Below are 26,350 nucleotides of genomic sequence, written 5' to 3' on the forward strand. Positions count from 1 at the left end.
ATAAGTTGTAAGTATGGTACTATTATTTATTTTTAGATTTATTCCTGCTCAGATTCTTAAGATCCACGAAACATAGAAGGTACATATTAAATAGTTCTGCGTGGTTAACTAAGTCACACCATCAGTCAGCAAGACAAGTCTCACTTAGGCTTGAAAGCCGGCCTTAGATCCAGATTGGCAAAGGTAGAAGAAGTTCGAATGGGGGAAGTGTCTCTAAATCCACACTTCTCTTGTTACCTCATCAAGTATCCTAACTCTTTTCACTCACCTTCTCCGTACTAGAGATTTACTTTATATGATCTAAATGTAAAGAAAAGCATGACTGATAATCATGTGGCAGTCTGTTCTAATCTTCTGGTTCGCTCTCATTCTCCGGCTCCTGTCTTCACCTGTGTCTAGCTTGTTCTCTCTTCAACATGTCTCTGTACAGCTCTCCCAGGAAAACTGCTTCCTCCTTTCCCTCTCTGTACTGCTCTCTCAAGTAGTTTCTCTTTCCTCTCTTCTGTGAGAGCTGGGCATATCCTATTCTGTCAAATCTTTCTCTGATTCATATCACTTCCAACATGGGTGCTTCCTTCTACAAACTTTACCACCACTGTTTGGGATTAAAGGTGTGTGCTAAGGGTGAGCCATACCACAACTACAAACAGGTTTTTCCAGAAATCAACACAATCTCAGGGTTCACAGTGTGATCAAATATCCTGCAAGAATGGATCACCTCAGATTTTATTACATTGTTAGGCATGCTTGATTTATTCTCAAAGATGGGTCCTGATTGTGATAAAATGCTAGGCATATGTTGGTCCTATGGTGATGGGAATTAGGTGTTTACATACTGATCTTTGTTAAGTTTGTGTTCGTGTGTTCAGGCGTACTCCATCGCCTTCTCCATCTTCTGCTGCTGTGATGCATTTTCATTAGTGTTCTAGACTAGCCAATAGATGTGTTATCTAGAACAGTCTCTGTCATACATGATAGGTGGGGACATGAAATTACTGGGTTGCATATATTTTTCTTTTTAATGAAGTAGGAGTTACATGTAATATAAAATAGAAGCTGACAACAGCTCTCTAAAAATAACTCAGACATCTGCTGCACATGTGCTTGGGGACAAGTGGCCTTGTGTTGTCTCTCACTTGGATGGCCAGTTGGACTTACACTCTGGTCCTCAGGTGTTTGTTTAAAATTCTGTCTGGCCTAGAGCAAAGTTATTCCTTAAATGGTATTTCTACAAGACTGAAACTCTGAGGCTGCTAAAGGGTAACGGTCTAAGATTCAGGTGTAGCTACGGAATAGGGTCAGAAAAGGCCCAAAAGTACAGGAAATACTCCCAGGAATTGGCAAGTGTGATTGCATGTGATTCAGAAGACGCTGGGCTGTGGAGGGGACAATCAGTAGGATGCCTGCAGCACAGGAAGTGTTCTTTGCCAACTTTTTATCTGATGGAGGATTGATTAATCTCTAGAATACATGAAGAACTAGAAGAGCTAAATTGTCTAATTGGTAAATGGGCAAGTGAATTGAACAGATACTTCTCATGGAAAGAGATACAAACAACTAATAAATGTTTGGGAGAATATTCAGTGTTTACCATCAGGAAATGTAAATTAGAACTGTGTTGAGATTCCATCTCTTCTCACTCCAGTCAGAATCACCAAGAAAACAAACAACAAATGTTGACAAGGATGTGGGAAAGGGGACTCTGGTGCCGTGCTGGAAGGAGCAGAAACTGGGGCAGCCACTATGGAAATCGGTTTGGAAGTTACTCAGAATAACTGAAAGAGAACTACTATGCAGCCCAAAGGAATCCGAGTCAGCATCCATAGGCACGCACATCTGTGTTTACTCTGCACTGTTCACAGTAGCCAAGATGTGGGACTAGCTGACATGCTCTGAGTGCAAGGCTGGGTAAGGCAAGGGTGACGGATGTTCACAGTGAAACTGTGCTCGTCCATAAAGAAGAATGGGATAATGCCATTTGTAGGAAAATGGTCTGAGCCGGAGAGCATCGTGTTAATGAAGTAAGCCACACATAGCACAGGGAAGAAGAGAAGGAACTATGAGGAGACAGGGCTATAAGAGACAGTAGTGGGGCAAAAGAAAGACAGAAATGCCACAGTTTCCTCTGTGTGCTGAATCTACATCTAAGTACACACACACACACACACACACACACACACACACACGACAGAAGGTAGAGGACAAAAGCAATGGAGAGGCAATGAGCAGTATAAGAGAAAGGTGTAAATGTACATTCCTGCTTGTGTGTGTGTGTGTGTGTGTGTGTGTGTGTGGAGAGAGAGAGAGAGAGAGAGAGAGAGAGAGAGAGAGAGAGAAGGAGGAGAGAGAGAGAAAGGAGGAGAGAGAGAGGAACAGGGAGAGGGAGGGGGTAAGAATTATCCCTCAGTGTTTGGGCAGTCCTCATCTCATCAGATGAAGACTCCAAAGGGAGAAGTCCTGGTACTGCTGAGGGTGTCGGAACTGCACCTGTGTGAGAGTGTCAAGACTGCACCTGTGTGAGAGTGTCAGGGCTGCACCTGTGTGAGAGTGTCAGGGCTGCACCTGGGAGAGAGTGTCAGGGCTGCACCTGTGTGAGGGTGTCAGGACTGCACCTGTGTGAGAGTGTCAGGACTGCACCTGTGTGAGAGTGTCAGGGCTGTACCTGTGTGAGAGTGTCAGGGCTGCACCTGTGTGAGTGTGTCAGGGCTGCACCTGTGTGAGAGTGTCAGGGCTGCACCTGTGTGAGGGTGTCAGGACTGCACCTGTGTGAGAGTATCAGGACTGTACCTGTGTGAGAGTGTCAGGACTGCACCTGTGTGAGTGTGTCAGGGCTGCACCTGTGTGAGAGTGTCAGGACTGCACCTGTGTGAGTGTCAAGACTGCACCTGTGTGAGGGTGTCAGGACTGTACCTGTGTGAGAGTGTCAGGACTGCACCTGTGTGAGAGTGTCAGGGCTGCACCTGTGTGAGGGTGTCAGGACTGCACCTGTGTGAGAGTGTCAGGACTGTACCTGGGTGAGAGTGTCAGGACTGCACCTGTGTGAGGGTGTCAGGACTGTACCTGTGTGAGAGTGTCAGGACTGCACCTGTGTGAGGGTGTCAGGGCTGCACCTGTGTGAGAGTGTCAGGGCTGCACCTGTGTGAGAGTGTCAGGACTGCACCTGTATGAGAGTGTCAGGGCTGCACCTGGGAGAGAGTGTCAGGGCTGCACCTGTGTGAGGGTGTCAGGGCTGCACCTGTGTGAGAGTGTCAGGGCTGCACCTGTGTGAGAGTGTCAGGGCTGCACCTGTGTGAGAGTGTCAGGGCTGCACCTGTGTGAGGGTGTCAGGACTGCACCTGTGTGAGAGTATCAGGACTGCACCTGTGTGAGAGTGTCAGGACTGCACCTGTGTGAGTGTGTCAGGGCTGCACCTGTGTGAGAGTGTCAGGACTGCACCTGTGTGAGAGTGTCAGGAGTACACCTGTGTGAGAGTGTCAGGGCTGTACCTGTGTGAGAGTGTCAGAGCTGCACCTGTGTGAGTGTGTCAGGGCTGCACCTGTGTGAGAGTGTCAGGACTGCACCTGTGTGAGTGTGTCAGGACTGCACCTGTGTGAGAGTGTCAGGGCTGCACCTGTGTGAGAGTGTCAGGACTGCACCTGTGTGAGAGTGTCAGGACTGCACCTGTGTGAGAGTGTCAGGACTGCACCTGTGTGAGAGTGTCAGGACTGCACCTGTGTGAGAGTGTCAGGACTGCACCTGTGTGAGTGTGTCAGGGCTGCACCTGTGTGAGAGTGTCAGGGCTGCACCTGTGTGAGAGTGTCAGGACTGCACCTGTGTGAGAGTGTCAGGACTGCACCTGTGTGAGAGTGTCAGGACTGCACCTGTGTGAGAGTGTCAGGACTGCACCTGTGTGAGAGTGTCAGGACTGCACCTGTGTGAGTGTGTCAGGGCTGCACCTGTGTGAGGGTGTCAGGACTGCACCTGTATGAGAGTGTCAGGGCTGCACCTGTGTGAGAATGTCAGAGCTGCACCTGTGTGAGAGTGTCAGGACTGCACCTGTGTGAGTGTGTCAGGGCTGCACCTGGGTGAGAGTGTCAGGGCTGCACCTGTGTGAGAGTGTCAGAGCTGCACCTGTGTGAGGGTGTCAGGACTGCACCTGTGTGAGAGTGTCAGGGCTGCACCTGTGTGAGAGTGTCAGGGCTACACCTGTGTGAGAGTGTCAGGACTGCACCTGTGTGAGAGTGTCAGGACTGCACCTGTGTGAGAGTGTCAGGACTGCACCTGTGTGAGGGTGTCAGGACTGTACCTGTGTGAGAGTGTCAGGGCTGCACCTGTGTGAGAGTGTCAGGACTGCACCTGTGTGAGAGTGTCAGGACTGCACCTGTGTGAGGGTGTCAGGACTGCACCTGTGTGAGAGTGTCAGGGCTGCACCTGTGTGAGAGTGTCAGGGCTGCACCTGTGTGAGAGTGTCAGAGCTGCACCTGTGTGAGGGTGTCAGGACTGCACCTGTGTGAGAGTGTCAGGGCTGCACCTGAGTGAGAGTGTCAGGGCTGCACCTGTGTGAGTGTCAAGACTGTACCTGTGTGAGTGTGTCAGGACTGCACCTGTGTGAGAGTGTCAGGGCTGCACCTGTGTGAGAGTGTCAGGACTGCACCTGTGTGAGAGTGTCAGGACTGCACCTGTGTGAGGGTGTCAGGACTGCACCTGTGTGAGAGTGTCAGGGCTGCACCTGGGTGAGAGTGTCAGGACTACACATGTGTGAGAGTGTCAGAGCTGCACCTGTGTGAGTGTCGGGACTGCACCTGTGTGAGAGTGTCAGGAGTACACCTGTGTGAGTGTCAAGACTGCACCTGTGTGAGAGTGTCAGGGCTGCACCTGGGTGAGAGTGTCAGGACTGCACCTGTGTGAGGGTGTCAGGACTGCACCTGTGTGAGGGTGTCAGGACTGCACCTGTGTGAGGGTGTCAGGACTGCACCTGTGTGAGAGTGTCAGGGCTGCACCTGGGTGAGAGTGTCAGGACTGCACCTGTGTGAGAGTGTCAGGGCTGCACCTGGGTGAGAGTTCAGGGCTGCACCTGGGTGAGAGTGTCAAGACCGCACCTGTCTGAGGGTGTCAGGAGTACACCTGTGTGAGGGTGTCAGGACTGCACCTGTGTGAGAGTGTCAGGGCTGCACCTGTGTGAGAGTGTCAGGACTGCACCTGTGTGAGAGTGTCAGGGCTGCACCTGGGTGAGAGTTCAGGGCTGCACCTGGGTGAGAGTGTCAGGACTGCACCTGTGTGAGAGTGTCAGGGCTGCACCTGGGTGAGAGTTCAGGGCTGCACCTGGGTGAGAGTGTCAAGACTGCACCTGGGTGAGAGTGTCAGGACTACACATGTGTGAGAGTGTCAGGACTGCACCTGGGTGAGAGTGTCAGGACTGCACCTGGGTGAGAGTGTCAAGACCGCACCTGTCTGAGGGTGTCAGGAGTGCACCTGTGTGAGGTGTGGGAGGTCAGAAGCCAACTTTCACCAGTAAAGTGTGTCCTACCACTGTGAGCCCCAGGGATTGAACTTAGGTCGTCAGACTTTCATAGCAAGCCCTCTTGTCTGCCACACCATCTTGCTGACCCTTGCTTATCTTTTGGAAATACCTACATTTATGAATAGTGCTATATAGTATTTTTAAAAGTTTACTTCATAGAAATTAATATAAATGTCTCTGGTTTTTGTCTCCCCATTTATGTAGCCTAAGAGCTGCCTGTTTCCTGCTTGTGGTGTTCAGATTAATTTAAAATATTTGAATTTTGAAAATGCAATATATCTGAACTTTAATAATATAGCTACTTTTTCTAGAGTTCATGATTTTAATTTCAGCCCAGTGGACAGAGACACAAACATGTAGGAGGCCATGCCAGATGTCCCCTGTTGCCTATGTCCTCTTGCCATTCCATTTATTCTGGCCCATAGCTCGGACAGCATGGGGTGTCTATGGGAAAGAACATGGCACATGGAAGAGTTAACATACTACGAACCTTTGATCAGCAGGGGCTGGACCGAAGGGACTAATGTTCACTTTCTGTCCCTGAGTTAGTAGTTAAAGCGCACAGGCAACTGGTACACATTCGCCTGCCTCCTCAGAAGGCCCCACCCCCAGTGCAGTGACCAGAACAGAGCACATGCTGACTGGGGCTTTCCTTTCTACCACTTTAACTCTGCTCTGTGGAGTTCCTTTTCACTGGGATCCTTTATTCAGCATCAGCTGTATCAAAACCAAAATTGTCTTTAGCAGACATGAGCTCAAACCAGCAACGGTCAATACCAGGTCATTAAATTCAACAGGTCCACTCATCTAGTAATCTGGCTGCACTTGGGTTATGCTGACGCAAAACAGTGTTGATTAAGGACAGCGCTGAAACAGTGTACCAGAGTGCTTGAAAACATGGTGACCAAGACCAGCTCAAGGGAATGAAATACTGAAGAGTTGTTGAGGATTTGCCCAGGTCTTTCAGAAACCCTAAGGTTAATTTTCACTAACAAGCTTGGTGTAGCTTACAACTGTTGACCTCATGGAGTTGAGTGATTTTCTTTCCTGTTAGTTGTGTTAGAGTTGTACATGGCGAGACTGGGCTCCACAAGCTGCCATTTTGATTGTTTCTGATTTTCTGTAATGGTTTTTATCTATTGCAAAAGGCAATTTCTTTGATGAGGGGTGAGGAGTACTCTTATCTGTGGGTATAAATAAAAATGTTAAGGATATAGTTAGGGGTTCTGCTGGCTTAAGGTGGCAGTTGTAGGTTGTACTCCAAAGCCCATGACTTCACTAGCCCTGAGTTGTTGGTTAGGTTTCTAGTTCCAGGTATGACTTGCCTCTTGTTGAGTGGGTCATAAGTCCAGTTAGAGAGCTGCTGGTTACCATCAAGGTGTGCGAGCCACTGCTGCACCCTTAGCTTATCATGACATCAGGAAGGAGGCTTACATTACAGATCAGATCCAGCTTGGGGGTCAGCTCAAGGCTGACTTTCATTTTTAAAGTGTGTGGGGGGGGTGTCATTTCTAATGGAAAAATGAAAATAGTGCTTTTTGTTTAAAGCAGATGCCACCATTCAGGTTTGCTCAGTCTATCTCTTTATTAAGATATTCTTATTTCACTTGTACTCAGAGAATAAAAATACATTTAGGTTTTAAATTTTGCTTTTCATCTTTAATGTATAAAGTTCTTGACATGCACCAATAAAATGCAGTGTTTTCTGAATTGCACAACTGGATATAGGGCGAAATGTTCAGAAGGGAAATGAAGTTTTTATGACAGGCCCTGTCTTCTCCCCATCTATTTCTAGCTTTACTATAATTGTGTATTTTGACAGTCTTTCTTTTTCAGACAGGAAGAAGGTATGTATTCTCCAGGACTGATAAGCACAAGGTTTCAGTAATTGTCTCCCCCCTCAAATTCAAACTAATTGCATTATCAGCTCTCACCAAATTACATGGTAATTCATCATAAAAACAAAAACACTTATTAGTGTTTGTCTAAAATAGCCTCACTAATGGCATCTTCTTAGCAGAGGGAGTTCTGAATTTTCATTGCTAGTTGGATGCTTTTGCCACATTTATACTGCATAGTCATTTATAGTCAGTTAAATTCTATAGTTTTTTTTTTAATGCTGTGACATTATCACATTAGTGCAATATTTGTTAACAAAATTCATTTGTGTATTGGCAAAATATTTACTGGTAATAAATTCAGTGATATATTCACTGAGTAGAAACATGGATTTACCTAAGGAGACATTATTGTTGTCTCTTAAAAAGCGAGCCAGGCATCTAAGGCCAGCCTTTCCATAGCAGGACTAAGAGAGAGACAGAGACAGAGACCCTGAACATAAAATGTAAATGCTGTTAGGCTACAGTCAGCTCAGTTTTGCTCAACCTAAAGGCTTTCTAATATCAAGTGTTACCTATATATTTTAGAAAACTTTTCAAATAAGAGCTTTGCTAATTCCTGCCACATCTATAAGATATCTAGGATAAAAGAAAAGGAGTTAGGCAGTCTCTCTCTCTCTCTCTCTCTCTCTCTCTCTCTCTCTCTCTCTCTCTCTCTCCCTCTCCTACTCCCCACCGCTCCCCTCCCTCTCTTAGGTCCTCATTGGGTGGGACACTCTTGGCTATCCAGGTGAGGAGGGCAGTCAGACTAGTTGGAGGAGTTTCCTTTCTATATCCCGGGGGTCCTAGGAATGAGTCTGAGGTCAGGCCTGGCAGCAGGCAGGTGTGCCCACACAGCCTTGTCTTAAGGAACGCTCTGAAAACTCTCACAAAGCCTGATACTTAAGGCCTTTGGTCCCAGCAGGAAAAAAGGACGTAACCTATGAAATGAACCTGTACCTAGCAAGTCGCAAAGCATGTGTCTGTTCTTGTGTCATCCTGTCCTAATTACCTGACATGGTCAGAACCACTCACTAGTGTTGCTGAAGTTTATACTTAAGTACGTGAAGGAAACGTCACTTTACTTTAAATAAGGAGATGATTGTCACCGCAGAGTAGTTGGCAGTAGAAATTCAGTCACAACTTCCTAATGGTTCCTAACTTTGTGAGTGTTCTGACATCTCATTCCTCCCTTTACTCCAAAATATTGGGTGGTGTATATTCGTTTACTGAAGTAAACTAATATTAGATCTTGCAGCCATCACAGTTTTGAGGTAGTAGAATATGATGCCCTCTTAGATATCATGAAGACTACAGTGTAGCTCTTGAAGCAGACTATGCACAGCCTGTCGGGCCTAGCTTCTTTACAGTATCCCACCAAGGCCCGTGCGGAGTCCACGGGTACTCTAGGCCCAGCAGTGCCTGAGCTTGCTTGTTCTGGACGAAGAGTGAGATGACCTCCCTCCTTCTGAGCTCCTTTTCAAGAGATGAGTTAATCCAGCTGCCTTTGAGAATATTGGTGAAGAGAAAACTAACAGTGAGCTCCCCAGGAAAAGAAGCTAAAATGTGCCCCCCAAATACCTGTGAGTGCCTGTTCTGTGCCAGATGGTGGCACACAGGATGGGTGCTAATGGGCCCTGATGGCATCAGGGTCACCTCAGAGCCTGTACTTAGGAAACTCACTTTTAATGTGCGCCCAGAGTGGATCACTGCAAATGTGAAAAGGACTCTGGGAAAAGCAGAAGCTTAACTAAAACAACAGACACAGCCTTCTTGGTGTGGGACAAAGTCCAGGAAAGCGACTCTGAGAGGTAAGAATGAGGCAGAGAGCTAATGTGTGCGCTGCCTCAGACTACAACCACACACAGGTGAGAGCAGTTGGACAGCCCAAGTTTGGGCATCTCGGTTTTCTGTAGGTAACACTGAAATCCTGAATACAAGAAAGAAGTAAACCAAATGCACAGGGAAGACAAGGGACACTTTTTTTTTTTTTTGTAAATTTGACAAAGCTATGGAGAAACTTGCTCTCATTCATACATAAAGATATAAGTTAGTATATAAGATACAAGTTTTCCAAATACAAAAAAAAAAAAACTTTCCGATCTAGAATTTCTGGTCCTGAGAAGGTATGCCAAGAAGTGAATAGCAAATGAGCTAAAATTTACATGGAGATGTAGTATTTATAAAATATGAAGTATTCCAAACATGCATCCACAAGGGGTTGAGTGAATCTATCACATTCCTCTACACAATGGTTTGTTAACTACTAAGTGACCAGTGAGAAGAATGATATGCCCCTGTCTGTGGACACACACACATATCTGAACGACATTAACTGAAAAGTTATGAGCCAGTGTGCATTGTGTGTGTTTTATTTATATTGACAAGTGTGTTTGTCAACGAGACACATTGTATTCATTTTGCAATATCTAAAGCCAATGAAGGAAAGTGCATAGCGTTATACTCTGGGCATTTTAGCCGTGCAAACACAAGCATGTGAGGTTTATAGTTTCTACTTAAATGAATGTCTGTTTGTTTAGATTCCTGTATTTGTCTTGGAAGTATTTTATAGAGAAAGGCAAAGTAGTTTTCCTTGTGAGAAAACTACTGCAGAGTTCTAAGTTTCCAGTTTGTTAGATAGCAAAAGGGCAGGCTGGCTGATTAAGTCCCTGCATAGCAACCACAGTCACCTGCTTACCTTCAGTCCCTAGCTGTGGTTTGCCTCTGTCTAGTTTGTCTCTTCCTATTAGTGTGTAAGCCTCAAGGGCAGGCTCTGTGGTCTGACCTGCTGCATCTGTAGTGTCTAGAACAGTCCCGCGCTCAGAGTGTGTGCTCCAGACATTGAAGGCCTTATCTCCTAGTGAGTTCCTCATTCACATTTGTTTCTGCTCTTCTGCTCTTATTTGTGGTGTGTGTGTGTGTGTGTGTGTGTGTGTGTGTGTGTGTGTTACTGCTGCTGTTAAAGGATAGAGGCACATGTTGACATTATATGAGTGTGGAGGGCAGAGGATAGCTTTGTGGGATCAGTTCTCTTTCTACCTTTACATAGGTCCCAGGGATAAAGCTTGGATCACCAGGCTGTGTGATGAGAGTCTTACCCACTGAGCCACTTCCCCTGGTCCCCAGCAACTGTTTGGATTCCCTCCCACGTGTCCCGTGAGAATTCTCACCTGACTTTGTTGTTTCATCTTCTGGTCCCATCAATGGGGCATCAGGGACATCATCCCTGAGCCTCTTTTACTCCTGGCACCAATCCTAAAAGAAGCTCTCAACTCCACTGATACCCATTTGAGCTTGCACTTGGTGGCCTGACCTTCAGAGGCCACTGTATCCTAATTAATGCATGAGCTCCTTCAATTCCTCTTAGGAGAAGAGCTGTCACTGTGGTTCCTTCTACTCTTCCTTCATCCCTCCCACGGTATCATTTCAGTCCGTTTCATCAGATGTTGCCCTTCAGAGAATTCTACTTCCCTCCCAGCATAGTTGCTTCAGGGAGCTCCAGCTGCCTGGCTGCCAGCGCCAGTCACCTTGCCCAAGGCAGGTGCCACTGCTACACTTGTGTAATGCTTGCCTCTCTGACAGCTCTGCTTCTAGGTAGTCACAGGCCACTGTCCGACGCCCGCCACTGTTTTCCCCTCAGCTAGCCTGTCTTCTTATTCCTTTCTTCTCCAGTCCCATACTAGGAAGGGAGGTGCTTTGTCTGTTTTCGGGGTGTATGGGTAGGGGGAGGTGTCTTGACTGAGTCATTTACCCCCTGAACGCCCTCTGCCTCTTTGGGAAACATCAGTAGGCTTTCTGAGCTGTCGGGCACCTGCTGTCCTGTCTGCGTTGGTCTCGGCGCAGTGTGTGGACATTGAGTGCTATCACACTGTGTTGTTACTGCAGATGCGCTGCTCTGGATAAATGACTTAGCGTGCACTAGGCAAGGGATATAACCATCACGATAACTTGTTTCTCTGGGGGTAAAAAGTATTGGGGCTCTAAAAAGTTGGCTGATTATTAAACTTTCTTTAACCTAACTTAGGAACTCTGTATTTGAGTAGTGATATATTCAAAGGCGGACGCTTAGTGATTGACAAGTGAAGATACACAAAGATACATTTTTTCCCAATTTCAAAAGCATCATCTTTGCCACATTTATTTTTAAAAACTAATATAAATTCCTAAGACTATAAATATCCTTTTTCAGTTTTTAAGAATCTGTGCCATTTTTTGTCGCTAAGAAGAAAAGGCCTGTAAGATTATTTAGAACCATAACTTATTTTATTAATGATAAAATGCAATTTATGCTTAATTGTTAGGTGTTTAAATTTAGCTTTGCATGTGTGATATAGTGCAGTATGTGGAGCCAAATGCATTCATTCGGCAAGTCCGTGCTGACTGCACCTTGTATGCTAGCCTCTGTTCTAGGCACCGTGACTGAGGGACGAGGGGGAAAGAGCCAAAAAGATCTAACAGGACTCATTGCCCATGGCAACCAAACTGCATATACATTTGCCTTCTGCCTTGGCAACCCAGCTTCTAGAAACCTACTCAGTTACCAGACAAAGGCAATGGTATGGCCACACAAGGGACTTCCCTGAGACTAAAAGGAAATGACAGAAATGTAGCAATATGGACATAGTGCCATGACAGAGTTTCAAACAAGTAGATAAACAAGAAATAGTACATGAATGGGAATGCTAGCTGAAGGATGGCCAGATAGATAATTTGCCTATTTTATGAAAAAAGCAGAAAGTATATAAGAATCTGTTTTGTTTTGCTTTTTTGTGTGTTGGTTTGCTTTGGGTTGGTTTTTAAATAAAAGATTAGCCTTGCAGGGAGAGACCGGTATGACAGGCAAGGGTGGGACGTGAATTCCGAAGATGGTGCTATTTTGCTTAGTTTTACTGTGTAGCAATCACTACATAGCTTAACAAAGGCAACTCTCTGTAGGTTGTGGTCTTCTCTTAACCCTGAGGCTTAGGTAGCCTTATGAGTAACTGGAAGAAAAGCCTCCCAGGCAGAAAAGGCCAAGTGTCTGAAGAACACAGCAGCAGCCAGCAGGGCTGCAGCATAGTAGAGAGGAGGACCATGATCGGAGGAGAGGAGAGCAGTCAAGTCCCCTGACCCTCGGAGGCTGCAGGCCCGAGATGACCTTGCAGTAGAAGGTGTCTAGTAGATCCTTGTGGAAGAAAGAGGACAAAGGACGAAGTCAAACAGTGACAGGCCCAGCAAAGCTCTGGCAGGCTCATGGGCGTCCTTAGTGCGTTGTCCTGCCTGTCTGGTTGGTATGGCCCGGCTTCATGTCCCTGTCTACCTTTGTCACTGGATAGGTTACCCTTAAAGCATTAGCAAGGTAGCCCTCTGCCACTGATGCGGGTGACAGCACTGTGGACAGGTGTGAGCTATCTTGTCACAGCTCCCCCGATGGGATCCACAGCTGAGAAGGATCTCATGAGTCGCCTATAGCTGCCACATACAAATATGACGTAACTTCTAATAACCCGTGAAAGAACTGGCATGACAAGTCACCCTCTGTTGGCCAGATAACCCAAGGAGACATGTTAGGAAGTGCCGTTGGTCCAAATAAGAAATGCTGTTGGCCAGAGAGGTAGCGACAGATGCAGAGTTCAAGGTGCAGTGGGAAGAGCTGGTAAGATAAAGCGCTGCGTAGGTCTGGGTGGGACTGGGACGCAGGGGTAGCTCTGTAGCACACACAGTGACGTCAGGGAGCTAAGCTGACCCATGCTGAGCACTGCTGCGTGTCATACTTCCTGCTCCCGCTTCCTCCACAAGCCCCTCCCCCTCTAACTTTTCCTACCTGCCCCCTCCTATCTCCACTACCCCTTCATCAGATCCAGCTCACTAGTATGCATTTGATTGTGACACTCTACTATGAGAGTGCTAATTAACTTTCAGGGCTGTCTGTGCTTGTCCGTTGTTGTCTCGGAGCTGGCCTGGAGTTTAGTTTAGTACATGAGGATGGGGAGAGAGGCCAGTGAAACAGAACAAGGCTGCCAGGAGTCAGGGGAGAAGAGGTAGACACGACTGCATTGGCCCCAGCTCTATGAGAGCCTGGAGTGGCTGTGGCATGTACCCTGCCACAGGGTGGCAGGTAGAAGCAGATTCCTACTTCAGGTACAAGCTAGTCATGTGACCTTGTGGCCTGTGGACAAATAGACAGTTCGAATGAAACTGTCTATTAAAAGTAGTCAAGTCTAATGGGCTAGTTTGACTTTGAATTTTGGATCTTAGGAATCTGTCAGGGCTAAAAGTATAAATTTGAGATTGTTCAGCATTGTGGAGATAATGTTTAAACTTGCAGCACGAAAAACAATTATCTCTGAAGAGAGTAGAGAAACAAGAGGGTCTACGCCTGAGGCCTCAGACACTTGAGGCCAAACTGTCTGGACGTTTGGCCACAGAGGAGCTGAAGGTTTGATAGAAGAGCCTGACTGTTTTATAGACATCTCATTTGGTATATTCATCTCTAATGTGATATCTAACACACACGCGCGCATGCACACCCCATGCACACACATACCTCTTTTTCTCAATTTTTATCTCACCTTGGCCTCAACCTCACCTTTCCGAGGGCTGAGGACTGGCATGAGCCCTTTCGTCTTTCCAGCCTTGGCTGACAACCTTACAGTCGCTCTCCGCTTGCCTCCCCTCCCCCACTTCGGAACCAAGAGCACATACACAGCTGCTTCTCAGCCTCACTTGCACGTGGGTTTCTGGCCTGGTGACTTCTTCCTGGCATTTCTGTCATAACACCTATTTCATCTCTATTCTAGTATGCCCGCCCCTCCCGCTCTCGCTGTTCAGTCCAGTTGAACGCAGTTGCCATAGTCTTACTTTAAAAACTGAAGTGAACATGGAAATCCTGTATTTATGATTGTAGATTAAGCAGATAGAAATATAGTGTAGCCCATTAAACATTAATTTTAAATAAACAACTGATTTTAAGTGTAAGTTTGTCCCATGCAGTATATAGGTCATAAATACTAAGCTATTGTTTGTTTATCTGAAATTCAAATTTACCTTTTAAAAGTTTGTATTCTTCCTCTGGAATCCTGTTCTTGCTTGAAAGTCTTCAGAATAAAACTTTAAAGTCCTGAGACTGTATTGCAAGAGAGCGCACGTTCTGAGTCCTGTGTTCTCTGATTCCACTCCAAGCATCCTTTTTTTTAAATATTTTTTATTCGATATATATTTTATTTACATTTCAAATGATTTCCCCTTTTCTGGCCCCCCACTCCCAGAAAGTCCCATAAGCCCTCTTCCTTCCCCCTGTTCTCCCATCCAGCCCTTCCCACTTCCCTGTTCTGGTTTTGCCCTATACTGCTACACTGAGTCTTTCTAGAACCAGTCCACTCCTCCGTTCTTCTTGTACATCATTTGATGTGTGGATTATGTTTTGGATATTCCAATTTTCTAGGTTAATATCCACTTATTAGAGAGTGCACACCGTGATTCATCTTTTGAGACTGGGTTACCTCACTTAGTATGATGTTCTCCAGTTCCATCCATTTGTCTAAGAATTTCATGAATTCATTGTTTCTAATGGCTGAATAGTACTCCATTGCGTATATATACCACATTTTTTGCATCCACTCTTCCGTTGAGGGATACCTGGGTTCTTTCCAGGTTCTGGCTACTACAAATAAATGCCAGCACTGTGAGCATGCGCACACCTCTCCTACGGCATTCAGTTCTTCTCGGTTGTTTGATTAATTTCTGCAAACTATTATCTTCTCCAGAAAAGCCATGTCCAACCCTAGCTCCCTCAGGAGATGGCCTTGTCTTCTGCATTTCCAAACATCCTTATACTTGCATACATTTGTCCTTGTCTTTCTCACTGATATTGTTACTTCTTTGAGTACTGGGTAAATATTGTATCCTTTACTCTGCTCTGCACATGGTTCATGTGAATGAGCCGATCAACAGTTGAATGGAACAGTAGGATCCCTAGGCATTAGCCGCCTGATCGCCACACAGAGCTCTCCGGTCTTGACAGCCACCTAGATCAGAATTACTGCATGGCACCACCATGACTCAGTCTGCCCTGCACACCGAGGACAGGCATAAGAACGAAGCCCTGATGTAAGGACACTTGGTCTTTATTGACGGAGTGTATAGAAGAACGGAGAGTGGAGGGCTCAGTGTCTCTTTAGCATCACGGCCTGCGTTGTCCCTGCAGCAAGTCCTTCGCCCAGCATGCGACCAGCCGTCTTGCTTCTCTAGGACAGCCTTCATGTATGTGGCTTCTCCAACTCTGCATCCCTTGCCCGCTCTCCTTCCATCTCAGCACAGAAGAGAACCCTTTCCCTGTCCAGGCAGATCGATCAGTCAGTGAGTGCTAGCAGCCGCTCACTGGGCTCCTCTTCTTCCCTTCCTAGCTTTTGCTTCTCCGCCATGTCACTGCCTTTCTCTGAAGAAAGCCATGGAGTCCCAACATTGTCTTTTCTCCCAGGGATTTTAATCCTCCTCCCCCGTTCACATAAGAGAGCAACGTTTTCTTTGTCTCCTACCAGAGTAGTTCAATTAAATGGGACTAAAGCTAAGTAACTTTAATTATTTTCTATTAGTGTTTAACTGCTAAGTTTTTCTATTAAATAATGGTGCCTTTATGCTCAGAAGGCTTTTTTAAAATGTATACACGGGGAAGTTCATTTCTTTTATTAAAGGAAATGCTAACACAAAACTATTAATGACTTGAGCTCTGTGATTAGTTCATTTTAGTGACATTTCAAGATTTAATTATTAATCTGGCTCAAGTTCAAAGACAGAAAATCAGTGCCAGAAATTCCTAACCAGCAAAGAATATAAACAAACCTTACAATTGTCCCCTCAAATAACAAGAACCAGTGAGATTAACTTCTTGTAATTAGAGACGTTTTGGGGGAAAATGCAGAAGGGAAAGTTCAAGAAAGCATGTCAAAACAACAAAACTCGGTGTGTATTTTCATTGCTGTAATTGATCAGAGGATGTTTGCAGTGGATTTGAAAGTGCATAAATTAACTGTGACATTGATCTGGCAGAGGCACAGAAGTGATTGGCAAGAACACGTAGCGGAGCAGCATGTGCTGGAGCACAGCTCCCTACTGTTATTCAGTTCTAATGGCTGTCTCTGCAGCTCTGTGCTGGCATTCTAACCTGGGTGCGAAAGCTGACTTATTTATCCTTTTGTGGGTCATCCTAGCATCCACACTTTCCTTGGTTCTGTCGGAACACAGAATACTTTGGGGGGACCTATGTACCCCCCCTTTTCTTTCTTTTCTAGACTGAAAAGGGGGTGACCTAATAACTCGCTGTTTCATCCCAACAGTTCACCTCATAGAACAAAGAAGGCAGTTTAAACAACTAAGGGACATGTTCAACCTCACATTTCAACACAGCGTTTGCTAGGTTTGAATTTTTTCTCTGCATGTTACAAAATTGATGTCAAAAAGAATTTCCAGGAGGTGGGATATACAGCACAGTGGTAGTGGCAGAGACCATGAGCTCAACCCTCAGTGTGCATAGTCAGCTTACAAAGTTCCCACTATAGGAATGCTGAGGCATGGATCTCTGTGGTGTATTAACAGTGAAATAGTCTCCCATCTTGTGGCTCTCTGTAATATGGCGTTCAGAAACATACTGCTGGCTAAATTTCACTTTGAATCTGTTGATTAAATCCTTTTGTATTTGTAGGTTTTTTATTTAACTTAAAGGAAATACACTCATACTAAAATGTTTAATACTATTTTAATTTTAAAGTTATTCTTTCACAAGTATAGTTTAACTTATAAAACAAAACTAGTAGAACTAGTAAAATTAAATTTATCCTCTCTATAGCATATGTCTGATAAGAGATTAAAATGTACATAAAATTTAGAGAGTATACTTAGTAATGTTAGCATTTTAGAATTGTCTTTATGTGAGACCAAAATTTTCCTTATATTTTTATCTTACATGTTCTCCTGTATATAGTGCCAAAAGCTGTATTGTATATACTATAATTTTAAGTAGTAACATTTTATAAATTCCAATTCTCATTCTCTTTATGTAATATAATTTGAACTTCATAAAATTCAACAACAAAAAGTTTTGTTTCTATAGAAAAATGTAAGAATGGTATGTGCTTGAATCTGACTGACTCCTAAGGTTTACTTATTTATATGTAAGAAACTTTCTAACTATGAACTGCTGTTAAATTTATTTAAACTGTATTTTGATTTTTCAGCATGTTTCTTTTGAACCTACATTTGAACATACTTATATATTATATACTTAGAAATTTCAAGTACTGGTAGCCACATACCTCAGGAACCAGAGCTTAAACTTAAAAATCAGGCTCAAGAGTCGTTAACCTGTATCAGCTTTTGTTTCTGATCAGATTTCTAGCAATTTCAAAGCAAATTTGATAACAGCCTCATAAAAGACTGTCACTAGTCTGTCCTCACACGTGAAAAGGACATGGCTGAGGGTGTGACCCAGTGGCAGAGTGCATGCTTAGCATGTACAAAGCCTGCTTCAGTGCCAAGATTTCCCACTCAAAATTATAATATTATAACAATAATTTTGAAGGCTGTTATCGTGGAACCTTTTAAATTTGACATGAGTATCATCGCCAGCATCACACATAAAAGCATCACAGAAAAACTCCTTGATAGACTAAGTCTCAGCTGTTTGGTTTAAAATTTTTAAAAATAAAAACTGGGGGCTGGAGAGATGGCTCAGCGGTTAAGAGCACTGACTGCTCTTCCAGAGGTCCCTGAGTTCAAATCCCAGCAACCATATAGTGGCTCACAACCATCTGTAATGAGATCTCATGCCCTCTTCTGGAATGTCTGAAGACAGCTACAGTATACTTACATATAATAATAAATAAGTCTTTAAAAAAAATAAAAAATAAAAACTGGGCTGGCATGAGATCTGGAATAACATAATGGAGACAATGCATACATAATTATGCATATATCACATTCACAAAATTTAAAAAGTCTAGTGACATGCTTTGTTGCAAGGTATGCACTGTTACTAGGTATACTGCTAACATGCTCCGAAATGTTCTTGTCCAGTGCATAAACCTGCACCTAAATACTCAGCTGCCCTCCTAGCAGACTCAGAATTGTTTGTTTGCATACTTTATTCTAGTGGCGGCCTCAGAGTCAGAAGAACTTGAGGTGGAAGACTCTGGATAACCTTTAGGACTTGCTCAGATATTTCTTGGCCTGTCCTTGTCTCCAGAACCCAGCAAGTCACTGAAGCTTTGGTCCATCCATGGCAGCCTCCTCAGGGAGCATGCGCCAGCTCTCCCCTCTCTCAGATTTGAGAGTTCTGTCCAAGGCTCAGCTTTACACATTATTGTGGGGACCTTGTCTCTGTTCTGCCATTTGCTTTACCTCCTCTTATCATCTACATTTCTATTTCTTTTACTTCAGATTTCCTACAGCTGTAACTATGATAGAGCTGATTCCTCGCCATTGTAGAAAATGCCTCTGTTAGAATCTCACATAAAAGACAAAGTGAGTTAAGTCTCCTGATGATATCATGCCTAATGTCTGTGACTGAGCTATATGTCAGCGTATTAGTAGAGTGCATATTTAAGCCTTAAAAAAAACTTTAAAAGCTTTTTGGCATCATGATTCATGTATCAATTTGCACTGTTGAGTACAACAGTGGACTCTTAGCAAGTAATGGTGTTACAAAGGACTTGACCACCTTTGGGGAGCTTGAGTTCACATTAATGAATGAGACCAGAAAAATAACCACTGTCTGTCTTATGTGGTGAGCATTTTGAAGGCATTCAGGCTGTTCCCTTTTGCTGTTATACCTCATTCTCCACAATGACATTTAGGGTCACAATTTTGACATATAAAATAATTTATAAATTCAAACAATAGGTAACATTGACAGGTCTATCAACTGTCACCAAAACAAGGCTCCGTAAACAAACCTAAATGTCTTGGCTACATCAGAATAAGTTCTGCTGCCTGTTCAAACAAACTTAAGGAACAGCTTAGCACGGAGCTTGACTGCGTTCAGTCTGTCTCCATTGTCAGTATGGTTTCTTCTCTGAGCTTGGTAGGGAATTATTCTTCAGCTGTTCTCTCCACGGGACTCCATGCCACTCTCCCAAAATGGGGTTGACTTTACTACTCGTGATTTCATGATTGTTAATTCCATGACTCGGCTTCAGACTGAATCAAAAGACCATTGTTGATATGCTGCTCAAAATCCCATGTCAAGGGACACAGAAAATGGTGTGGGGCATATAAGGCATGATAAGCAGGTGCTTTTCCCTAGAAGGAAGGCTGAAGGTGGTAATTGAATGTGGAATGTCCCCATGGGCCTGTGTGCCTGAACACTAGGTCCCTAGCTGGTGATGCTGTTTGGAAGAACAGGTGTGTGGGCGGGAGGAAGAGAGGCACGGAGTGGAAACAAATTGCAAGGAACGTGCTTAATAGTGAAGTCCTCTTCCTGACTGCTGGCTACTTCCTGGTCGTCTGAGATGTGAAAAGCCAGAGGCTTCCCAGCTGTGCACTCCCACATCCATGGCCCTGCAGCCACGGCTTCTCTACCTCAACAGACTGTTTCCCCTCATTCTGTGACCGGAAACAGCCTTCCTCCCCTACAGCTGCTTGCTTCTTGCTGGCTATTGAGACACAGTGCTGAGACACATAAGTAATGGTAGTCTGGGGGCAGCATATGGGATTGGCAGTCCTGCCTTCCCAGCGGCACTGGCCCCAACTAGGTCTGCAAGGCTTGAGGAGTTGTTGTAGTAGCAACACAATCCCTGGACAGGGTTCTGGTGGGCTTCATATTTTCCAAGAGCTTGAAAGGAATGGACACAGTTCCAGGATACCAGGCACCTAACAAAGGGTTCAGAAACCCTGAGTTTCTGTGCAGTCAAGTCTTTCATTCTGATCTGTCTGTGTGGGGTTTGTCCTATTGCATGGGATCAGATCTCTCTATGTAGGACTCTCCATTAGCTGAAGTATTTCCTCTAATGTCTCTCTCTCATCTTCAGATTTGCTTGTGATCAGTTCAGCTGCTGTTTGTCTGAAAATGTTTGTTTCTTCTATTCATTTATTGGAGAACAGTTTCACAGGATAAGGAATTCCATGTCTGGTCTTCTTATTTGAGTATTTCAAAGCCATTCTCTTGTCTTAGCACACCCACTATTTCTCAGAGAACTCAGTGAATTCTCATGTCCCTGTGCCCTTTCCTCTAAAAATCCCCCTTTCTCATCAGTTTTTAACAGTTTGATTTCGGTGTGTGATCATTCCAGCTGGGGTCTGTTGAGCTTCTTGGATATGTAAGTTTGTATTTGCATCCCCTTTGGGTATTTTCATCATTATTTCCCTTGTGTATGTGCGGGATGAACAACTTGTTACGTACCCCCCTCACTGAGGCTTGATTTGTAAGTGGTTCCAATCCCTCCTTTCAGTCCATGGCTTTCTGACTTCTTGCACTGTCTGGCTGTTGAACAGTGCGCTTCCCTGGGACGTGCGCGTCCTCTCTGGTGTTGTCCTTGGTTCTGTTTCCTGTCTTTCCTCCACAGCCTTCATAGCTGAACATTTTTACTGTAATGACATCCTTATTTGTCAGTTCAGTCATTTCAAGGTCTATAACTGTGGGCTACATTTAAACCACACTTTCTCCTTATTTGCATGGTGACTGCTAAGGTATTCCTTTGTTTAAAGTGTGGGTTTTGTTCTTTCGGTTTACCGAGGTTTGTACTGAAGGACCATTAATTGATATGTGAATCATCTCAAAGTTCTGGAGGATTATTTTTAAGTTCTTTTAGATAAACTCTAGAATAGCATACTGCAATAAGAGATTCTGTAAAATGGATATTTTTGTATCTCTTTTCTAGTGCGGAAACCACTAATATACATTTGGCTGTTAAATACTTTGTGACTTCTAAATCTTATTTACTGTAAGTTACTACATTCAATAGCACAGTTCTAAAGCAAAGCCTGCTCTTATGCCGCTTGCTTCTAATCCAAACAGCCATGATCCTAGGGTCTTTATACTGTTTGTCCAGGTGCTCCTGTGGTTCCTTGGGCTGGTAGAACTTGGAGTCTGCTAATCCAGGGCTAGCTCCAGCAGTGGCCCATCTTACTGTTCTGCTTTAAGATTTGGCCTGGAGTCTTGCTGGCTGACTCTGAAGTCTCACATTACACATACTCAGCAGGTATCCTTCTAAACACTCCAGTGGGTCCCTGTGCGGAGTCCAGAACTTGATAATCTGCCCAGTGTACTCCATCTTCCTTAGTCTCCATGGCAACTAGCATTAGGGCTTGAGCTTAGTGAGACGCCATCTTCACTCGGGGAGTCATCTTCACCGTGTGGCAGTCCATAGTGTGTATCCAGGCAGAAATGAAGGCCGACAGGCATTACCTCATTTTATCCCTCTCCTTTCAGAAGTCACAGCTGAGCACTGACCACTATGTTGTACATTTTTCTACTTTTTTTTCCTTGGTTTTCTTTTTTCTTTAACAGGCTAGCATGGTACCAATTGTGCACCATCTTGGTGGGAAATTTGAGATTACACTGTATCACCTCCTTTCCCTGTTTCCAAAGGAATAGGGTTTGGTAGGGATGTAGCCCTGTAGAAGAGCACTTGCTTGGCTTGCATGCACCCTAGGATTAAGTCCCTACTAGCGCAGGAGCTAAAAAAGGAGGATGGATGGGAGCTGGGTGCTTATTTCTCAGTCCGTGGAATAAACAGTCACTATCTTTAAGTCAGTATGAACCGTCTTCGTCAGACTGTCATGGCCCAGCAGCTGTTTACTTAGGACTGCTCTATTGCAAGGCCTCTACTGCTCTGATGGTTTACTCTCTCATATCCCATGTTGTCTCCTTTGTTCATTAACCTCTCTATTTTTGCCCTCTTTGAATTTACTCATACTTTTAAAAACAACTGTCTGAATTCTTTGTGCAGTATTTCATCTACTTCTGTATCTTTGAATGAGGGTTTGTATTCTTAAGAGATAGTGTCACTCAACTTAGCCGGACAGGCACTGGCTAGGACCAGCAAGGCCCTTGAACTCTAAATTCTCCTGTTTCCATCTCAACTGAATTTACAGGCCTGTGGGCCACCTCCGGGTCCATGTGGTGGGTGGTCATTACAGCACTTGTGTGATGGATGTCTCTTTGAGCTAGTTTGCTGCAGAGGAAGGGCTCACTTTCAAATTAACTCCCTGTGCTGGATTTAGTTGTAAGAATTTCGAGTTTCCCCGGAACTGTGATTGCTGGCCTTTTGGTATTGGGGGTGGGGGGGGGTGTTTACACTCTCCCAGTTTACTTCTCACTTCCCCCTCCAGGGAGCCAGGCTTGGAAAGTAGCACCTTGTGTCTGACTCTGTGCCCTCCAGCTTTCTCTGCTTCTTTCGTGATCCTTGGAGCTCATCCTGTTTTCTTATGTTCTCATCTCTCGTTGTCATATAAGGATGCTCCTATCCTGCCTTCTTACCCTGCAACCTGAAAGGATTTAATTGCCTTTTCCAAGAGGTCTGTGTAACGATACTCCTCTGACAGTCTTGTATTTGTGTAAGACAATAATAAAAGATTCATTGTAATTTTAGTACAGATCCCAGATAGAGGCCCACGGCAGAACTTCCTGCAAATTGACTGCTTTGAGGAAACACTTCGAGTAGTGAAGTGCCTCTCTGTAGCTAGGACACACTGAACTCTCTGCTCTGTTCTCCACTAGACTATTCTAGGGAGAAAGAAGTAGGTGGGGCTTAGATCCAGCAATACAGAAGGTTAATTAGCATTCATGTGAATTCCCCAGACCCAGAGCGACTGGCCTGAGGAGCATTCTAGGACACTCCAATACTTCTTGCTCTGCACTAGAAAAGCAGCTCTGGATGTTTGGCTTTGAGGCAGAAAGCAGTTGTGAAACCTGAAAACTTTTGGTAGAGTACTGCAGATTCTTAGGTAACATTTGTTTCACATTTTGAATACAAAATATTTTTCTGTGTTGTCTCAATCTTCTTTCTCTTGTAACATAAAATAAGGAATATTTCAGAACAATATGTAATCAAAAGCCTTTCGAACCTTAGCCTGTCCATTAGCTACACATGTGATGCAGTATCTCTTAATAGCTTGATTGACTTTATTCCATAAACCGTTGAATGATTTAGACTAAAAATTAATCATGTCTCCCAATTATATCTATGTGCAGGAAATACTAAAGAATGAAAAATACAGAGAAGAAATTAAAATAAAAAGCCAAGATTTTTATGAAAAAGATAAACTCGGTAAAGAAACCAGTGAAGAACTCTTGCCTTCATCTGCTACAACTCAAATTAAAGGGCATGCCTCTGCCCCGTATTTTGGAAAGGAAGAACCCTCAGTGGCTCCCACCAGCACTGGCAAAACTTTTCAGCCAGGATCCTGGATGCCAGAAGACGGCAAAAGACAAAGTCAATGAATGCACTGTCGTAAAGTCATATCATTTATAAGGATATGGCTATTTTAACAAATAAAAGGTTAAAAGCTGATCCCTTTGCAGTTCCTGACTATAAACTGTGTTCGACAAAGCTTATTTATTATATCTAACATGGCATCGTAAGCACAGAAGCCTAGCTGTACTTAGGCCTGACTCACCGTTTCCCTCGATTACCACGCTGGCAAATGTCACACCACTTTAAATACCAGGACATGCACTGTCCCTGGGCTCAGGACCCAGCAGACTACGTGAGAACAACAGTGCACTCTCACAGCGGCTGAAAAGGGAGGGCAAGGAGATTCTTATTATAATAAGAGAACTTGGGACATATGACCCAAAGAAGATTTAAGTAATGAATAGTAGGTTTCCTGTCAGGTGATGCAGAACAGTCATGCAAACCTCCTACAGAATAAATAAAATATAATTCTAGCCTGATTACCATGTGCCTTGGGTTCTATCTTATTTTAGAAATAAGGTCTCACTGTGTGTGCCACACTGGGATCCACCTGCCCTCATGGCATGCAGACTTCATTTGCTGTTCAACTTTTTAAAAGCCACCTAGCCACTCATAGCCAAACAGTGGGTGGAGCTTGGGGACTCTTATGGAAGAACAGGAGGAAGGAGTGCAGGCCCTGAAGGGGACAGGGACCTCACAGGAAGACCAACAGAGTCAACCAACCTGGACCCTTGGGGCTCTCAGTCTGAACCACCAACCAAAGAACATACAGGCTGGACCTAGGACTCCCCACATATATGTAGCAGATGTGCTGCTTGGTCTTCATGTGGGTCGCAAACTATTGGAATGGGGCTCTCCCAAAAGCTGTTTCCTGTTTGTGGGATGTGTTCTTCTAGCTGAGCTGCCTTGTCTTGCTTCAATGAGAGAGGAAGCACCTAGCCTCGCAGAGACTTGAAGTGCCAGGGTTGGGGGGGATACCCAAGGAGGTCCACACTTGCTTAGAGGGGGAGGGGAGGGGTGGGGTAGGGGAAGGATTGGGGGAGGGAGTCACCAGGAGGGGTGCAGTGAGTGGGATGTAAAGTGAATAAGGAAATTCTTTTTTTTTTTTAAAAAAGCCACCTAGCAGTGAAACATTCAAAGTAGAATTTAAATATTAAATAATATCTTACCTGCCACATTTCATTTTTTAATTAGCTATATTTGATCATTTCAAACTTTATTATGTCTTTCAAGACAGATTTTATACCTATTTTAAAAGTTTTTAGTCTCAAGAATGAAAATGTTCATATTAACAAAAGAATACTGTATACTTAAGTAAATCCTTCCAGTTTCCCATGCTTCTGCTATACATGTGGATACTCTGCAATGATGGGCTCAACACTGCACAAACTTCTAAAGCACAAAACAGTGTCTCTGACTCCAGGGTTCAGTCATATAACTGAGCTGCACCTATACTTGAAGTATATACACAGAAAGAACTATATGAACTGAGCATGTTAGGAATATACATATGTATGGTATGTATTATGTATGTAACAATGAAAAAGAGGCCATGAATTTGAAAGATGGCAGGCATTTGGGGTGGGGTGGGAGAATGGGAAGGTTTGAAGAGAGGAATGAAAAGTGGAAAATGATGTAATTATAATCTCAAAACATAAAAAAAAAAATTAAGGGAAAATCATTAACCATTCTTGTATCAACATAGAAGGCTCTTTAATTAACCCTGAACCAATTACCACTGTATTGATTTTTTAGTGCTATTTCATTAACCACATTATTTAAAATATAATCTGAATTTATTGAAACGACTTTTCAAACTGTTTATATTCTTTGAAAAAAAGGATGAAGAAGCTGTGGAAGTCAACTGAGATTTCAAGAAATTATGAAGAAATTTGGCCAAGTTCCATTTGTATTTTCAAAACTTTGATTTGTTATTGTGTTAAAAAAAAATGGCCTTAAATATTTATTCCAAACAAGAAGCAATACACCAGAGTGATCCTATAACCTAGATGCAGGTATTAAGGCAACCATCTGAAGTGGGATCACATTTCCTCTATCATTTTGAGGAAAATGCTTGAAAGGCCTCAGGACAGCTTGTTTCTAGCCACAAAAGGGGCAAACAACTGCATTTAGTTTTCAGAAATTCAGACATGACAAATGGGCATTTCTTTTTAAAAAAGTATTCTGAATAACATGTAAGAGTCTTCCAACAATACTGTTTGTCAATGAGAAAAAATGTTCTCTTAAGAATTCCAAACTTCAGCTGGGTGTGGTGGCTCATACCTGTAATCCCAGCACTTGGGAGGCAGAGGCAGGTGGATTTCTGAGTTCAAGGCCAGCCTGGTCTACAGAGTGAATTCCAGGACAGCCATGACTTCACAAGAGAAACCCTGTCTCAAAAAACGGGGAAAAAAAAAAAAGAATTCCAAACTTCACAGTATTTCCTGTTCTACAGCCAGTGTGCGCACATGCACACACACACCTACACCTACACCTCCAATAGTTTAAATGTTTGTTGATCTCATGTAAACAAAAAATAAGTCTCCAGTGTTGAACAAATAATATAGCTTACATCAAATACAAAA

General features: G+C 44.0%; 1 protein-coding gene across 2 annotated transcripts in view; it reads left to right on the forward strand.

The window, feature by feature from the left end:
* Ndufaf2 (NADH:ubiquinone oxidoreductase complex assembly factor 2) overlaps nucleotides 1-23,861 on the forward strand; it is a 113,598-nt gene extending 89,737 nt beyond the window's left edge. For both annotated transcript variants that reach the window (XM_052159939.1, XM_052159940.1), the window contains one exon: nucleotides 23,543-23,861. In XM_052159939.1, the coding sequence (XP_052015899.1) occupies nucleotides 23,543-23,791 (249 nt within the window). In that variant the 3' untranslated portion in view covers nucleotides 23,792-23,861. The remainder of the gene's footprint in view (nucleotides 1-23,542) is intronic.
* The last annotated feature ends 2,489 nt before the right edge of the window (nucleotides 23,862-26,350 follow it).

Source organism: Apodemus sylvaticus, chromosome 16, assembly GCF_947179515.1.
Source record: "Apodemus sylvaticus chromosome 16, mApoSyl1.1, whole genome shotgun sequence".
NCBI classification, from domain to species: domain Eukaryota; kingdom Metazoa; phylum Chordata; class Mammalia; order Rodentia; family Muridae; genus Apodemus; species Apodemus sylvaticus.